Genomic DNA, 4850 nt, shown 5'->3' with positions numbered 1-4850 from the left:
ACGTCAGCGCCCACGGACAGCCCCACACGGCGTGAACGCAGCGCCGGGTGCATATGGCTCTTTATATATAGGATGCACGCGGGGACACGTCTCTGCCAGGCGGTTCCCCAGCGCCCTGCTCCCAAAACCTCGGGAGTTTGGGTTCAAAGTGCATCCCACACCCACGAGGGTCCGCATCTTGGGGCTCCGGATCCCGCGTCTCAATGACCCGATGGACAGAACCCCTCGCTCGGTCACTCCGTATCGTTCTCAGTTGCTGGGGTTCGGAGGTAGAGCCAAGGAAAAGCGACCGATTGTGTAACGTTTGGCTCAAAAAGCTTCTTACACAGTCGCATCTTTCTATTGGATTTCCCTTGCCCCGCGCCGCTGATTGCTGCGGTATTTATGTATAAATAGAAGCTGTCTTCCCGTAATCTGCTCGTTTCTCCTCATTAACTCGGGGCTGAGCTCAGGCTCCGGTTTTGGGGATGCTGGGACCCCGTGGTGCTCAATGGACCCAAATCCATCCGTTTTCCCCCCAGACTGAGGTCAGTTTTTAAGCCGTTCTCTTTGGGTTTCCAAGCAACCGACGCAATGGAGCCCATTTGGGGCACCCAGTGCCCTTCTGCTCCTCACAACCCAATGGATGCAGAGGAGAGAGGGAAAGAAATCCCCCAAATCCCCCAGATTCCCAGTTCCCCAAACTGCCATTCCCAAAATCCACTTGTTTGCTGCCCGGCATCCTTCCCATCCTCACCCCTTGGGGCACAATTCCTTCCCATCTCCTTCCTCCATCCTCGCAGAGCTTCTCCCTCATTTAGGGAACATCTCGATTTGCTAATTATTTTTAATCATTATTACTCATCTCTCCCTTCCTCCCCCCCAACACTTGGTCCCGGCTCCGTCAATCACGCTAATAGCTGTTTACAACCTATCATCAACTCTTGCATAACATCCACATGACTGCGCTCGGATGCCTCCGACACCCGGAGCTGCCCCGGGCTCTATTTCGGGAGCGCTGAGCCCACGGCACCGAGCGGCCGCATCCCTCCCAAGAAGCATCCCTCGATGGGGATGGTGTTGGTGGGTTTCATAACCCGCCCATGCTCCGCTGATGGGCCCCATCCATGGGGAACGCAAGGTTTGGGGTCTGGCCCTGGGTAGGAGTGCGGTTTGGCACCAGGGTTGCCCCACTTGGGTTGGTTCTCACCCCAAAGTCCTAACATCCATCCCACCTGCCCCTTGGAAGGGGGGCAACCACTCTCTCCCTATGCAAATATTTATTTTGCACGGCACGGAGGGCCTCATTTATTAAGCTCCAGCTGATGACTGTATTCAAACTCATTTCTCCTAATGAGGCACTCGCAGTCACTCCGGCAACAGCATCCCAGCTCCATCCAGCCCCCAGCCGAACCCAGCGAGAGCCACGGGGACCTGTCCCCACGCCAGGCAGACCCCACAGCCCTCATCAGCAGCCCAATTAAGCAGCTGGAGGTGGCTAATGAGCCCAGAGAACAGCGGGCAGGCACGGCCCGGCACTTGGCTGGCACGTGGCGAGGTGAGAGGACGGGAATAAATGAGCTTTTGCCATCCGTGTGGCTTTGCCAAAGGGAGCAGCCGTGGGGCAGGCAGGGGAGCGGGGAAGGCCATCAGTTCCCCACGCATGGTGAAAGCTCTAGGTGCATCTCCTTCCCCTCCGACACAAAACGAGGAAATGAAAAGGTGTTTTTTTGTTGTTGTTTGTTTTCCTTTTTTTTTTTTTTTCCATTTTGCACGACCCACACCACGCTGCAGACGGTTGGGGCGACCCCGAAACAAGGCAGGCTCTGATTTACCAGGACAACGTGGCAGTGCCAAGGAGCCCAGCACAGAGACCCCGCAGGGTCACACTGATGCTCGTGGACCCCTGACCATACACACACACAGAGCACAGAAACCTGAAGCACACTGCGGGGGGAGAAGGCGATGTGACATGCCCACAGCCCTGGGGGACCGTGGAGCATTCCAGGTGGGATCTTTGGGGAGAAGCAGGATGCTTTGGGCTGGGAAACGTCCCCTTGCAGCCTGCCCTCTGCTCCCCATAGCTCTACAAGGGGCGACGTGGACAATACATTGGTGGACAGCACAACATCAGAGCGATGCACAGAAGGGATGCAGCATTTCAGCAGGGAGTGCAACTCCCCAGCTTTTTTGGCACAGGGTGTCTCTATTTGGTGCCCGGGGGGCTGCTGTCCCACGGAGCCTCTAAGGCACGCTGCCAGCTGCAGGGGCTCTGCATGGACTCCTGGAAAAGCAGCCCGGGGCTATGGAACTCAGCACTGTCCAGATTTATGGTCCCAGACTGCAGCTGGCCCAGCTCATGGGGTTCAAGGCAAAGTGGCATCCTCCCAGCTCCTTGGTCCATCACAGCAGGTTTCCCTTGTGAAATGCTGAGGGATGCCCACTTCTGCTACGAGACAGCTGAGATGGGAGAAGCTGAGGATGCGGGGACACGGGGATTGCTGGAGGGGGGACACAGAGTCCTGCAGCAATGAAGGGGCAAGAGCTGGCTGGGAACCAGAAGCACACAGCTGGAGGTGCTGCTCCACTTAAAAAACAAATAGCATCCTACAGCAGGGACCGTCCTGGGGCAAAGCGCCAAGCCCTGAGCACAGCATTTTGCCCGGGCTGCTTCTGCTTGCCCACCAGCTGGAGGCACGCTGCTCAACCCACACATTCCCCGCAGCGTGTCCTCGGGGACGGGTCCCCGTCCTGCCGCCCCATCTCACACACTGCCGGGGTTGTAGCACAGCAGGTTGAACTCCAGGTTTTCATCCCAGTGCCTGAGCAAGACAAAGAGCTGCTGGGCCGCAGATTTCACGGCAGCCAGGCTGCAGCCCTGGGGGAAGTCCTGCTCTCCCAGCCACAGGCTGGCCTTGGCGGCCACCAGCTCCCACTCGGTGAAGTGGGAGGCTGAGCTGTGCTCCAGCCAGGCCAGCGCTACAGCCGTGGCCCACAGCATCCCCTCGGGCTCTGTCTGCTTCTGCAGCTCGATATCCAGCAGCAGCGTTTGGATATCAGCGCCGTCTGCCTCGGAGATGTTGGCATCCCACTGCGGGGCTGGCGCGCTCTGCGGGGAGGAGGAGCGGCGGATGGCGATGGCAGGAGGGGAGAGCTCGCTCTCGGCTTTCAGAGCTTCGGAAATGCTCTCCGTGGCACCACCAGTGTCCCACGCAGAGCTGCCATTGGGGACCAGGAGCTGCTGGCCGTGCACAGGGCTTCCATGCTGCTCTGGCTTCTTGGTGCTGGAGGAGCCGGAGGGGCTGAGCGCCAAGCGGTGGCAGGAGAAGGGTGAAGTCCAGCGGAGCTTCTCCATGGGGATGCTGACTGCCTCGCAGAAGGCGCTGTTCATGAGGAAGGCACCGCAGGCCAGCTGCAGGGACACCTGCGAGGAGCAGTGAGAAGCTCCGAGACACCAACCACTTGCACCCGGTGCGGGGAAAGAGGAGATCCCCATCCCCAAATGGACCACCCGACGCGGGGCTGGACGGCCCAGGGGTCCCCTGCCCGGCGCTGAGCTGCTCACCAGCGGAAGGTAATCGGCGCTTTCGCTGTCACTCTCAGAGCTGGCTTCGCTCGTTCTGCCCGGAGATTTGCTCATGAAACCTTTGGCAGCACGAGTCAGCAGCCTGGTCTTCTGGAGGGTCAGCCTGCGGGAGGATGGGATGGCAGCCATCGCCTGCGCGGCCCCTCCTGACGCCCATCACCCCTCCCCATCCAACCACCCCAGTCCACCAGTGTGACGGTCACTGCTCCGTGCCGGACACATGAGACCTGCAGGTGGCAGAGGAAGGCGGAGGGCACTCGTACCTTGCAGCAAAGATGCCCTCGATGGATTTTGGGGAACGTGCGGAAGAAGCAGACAGGCTCTGGAATGGCGCTGGGAAGAAACACAAAGAAAATGGGACAGGAGAGCGACTGTCAGAGCACAGGGAGCAAAACCCACAGCGCTGGGGTGTGGGCTGCTGCATCCGCCGAGATCCTGCCTCTCCCCTTGCTTGTATGGGATACAGGGTAAACGAATTCAAAAATGAACGTGGGGGAATCTGTGCCAGAAGCTCTGTGCCTTTCACCCCTGCAAGCAGCCGGGTCTTGTGCTCACAGGCCTAATTGTATGTAATAGGGTTTTAAAAAAAAAAAAAGAAAAAAGAAAGAATACTCAGCAGAAAAATGGGTGAGGAGCCCAAATCACTGACTCAATTTCCCAGCAATTATGCTCCAGCAGCTCCGAGCCATTTTCCTGCCCGTTCCCATGCCCAGATCTGACTCCGGAGCGCAGCGATCACGAGGGCTGAAGCCACGTGGAGAGCAAGAATGGTGCAGGAGCCCAAAATGCAGGGCCTGGCACGCAGTTGTGGGTTCTCCTACCTTCGGGGATGCGGCAGCGCTTCCAGCTGGAGGACAGCGGGGTGCTGCAGGGTGACAGCTTGGGCTCATCCGTATCTGCAAGGGAGGAAGCACATCAGCATCACTACCGACCTGAAATCTCCCTTGTGCCACCTCCAGCCCCCGAGCACGGAGGTGATTTTAGTTCTGCCACATCCCTGACAGCAGCAGACGCGGTCCCAGCCCAGCTTGTCTTCATTAGCAGAGGATTTGGTGACAGGCAAGTGCCTCACGTCCCCTTGCCTCTAATTACGCCCCAATTCATCCCTCATGCTATCCGTGCTACGGCTGCCAATTAACTTCCAAGCATGGTTGGCAGCCACTGCCTGTGGTTTGGGAGTTTCAGGGCAAATTGCAGCTTCTTCCCTGTTTAAGGAGGATTCCAGCCAGACGCGTGGTTAATTGCTCTGAGCAAATGGCTGGGCTTTTTTTTTTTTTTGGGGGGG

At 58.3% G+C, this 4850-nt stretch overlaps 1 protein-coding gene across 2 annotated transcripts in view; it reads right to left on the bottom strand.

Moving 5' to 3' along the window:
• The window catches only part of VWA5B1 (von Willebrand factor A domain containing 5B1), a 20057-nt gene continuing 16353 nt past the window's right edge, over nucleotides 1147-4850 (bottom strand). For both annotated transcript variants that reach the window (XM_021417244.1, XM_021417245.1), the window contains exons 19-22: nucleotides 4387-4461; nucleotides 3829-3898; nucleotides 3545-3668; nucleotides 1147-3403 (exon numbers count right to left, since the gene is read on the bottom strand). In XM_021417244.1, the coding sequence (XP_021272919.1) occupies nucleotides 2744-3403; nucleotides 3545-3668; nucleotides 3829-3898; nucleotides 4387-4461 (929 nt within the window). In that variant the 3' untranslated portion in view covers nucleotides 1147-2743. The remainder of the gene's footprint in view (nucleotides 3404-3544; nucleotides 3669-3828; nucleotides 3899-4386; nucleotides 4462-4850) is intronic.

The sequence above is a fragment of the Numida meleagris genome, chromosome 20 (assembly GCF_002078875.1).
Source record: "Numida meleagris isolate 19003 breed g44 Domestic line chromosome 20, NumMel1.0, whole genome shotgun sequence".
NCBI classification, from domain to species: Eukaryota; Metazoa; Chordata; class Aves; order Galliformes; family Numididae; genus Numida; species Numida meleagris.
The sequence above is the reverse complement of the archived record's forward strand: the minus strand, read 5'-3'. Positions and strand labels throughout refer to the sequence as shown.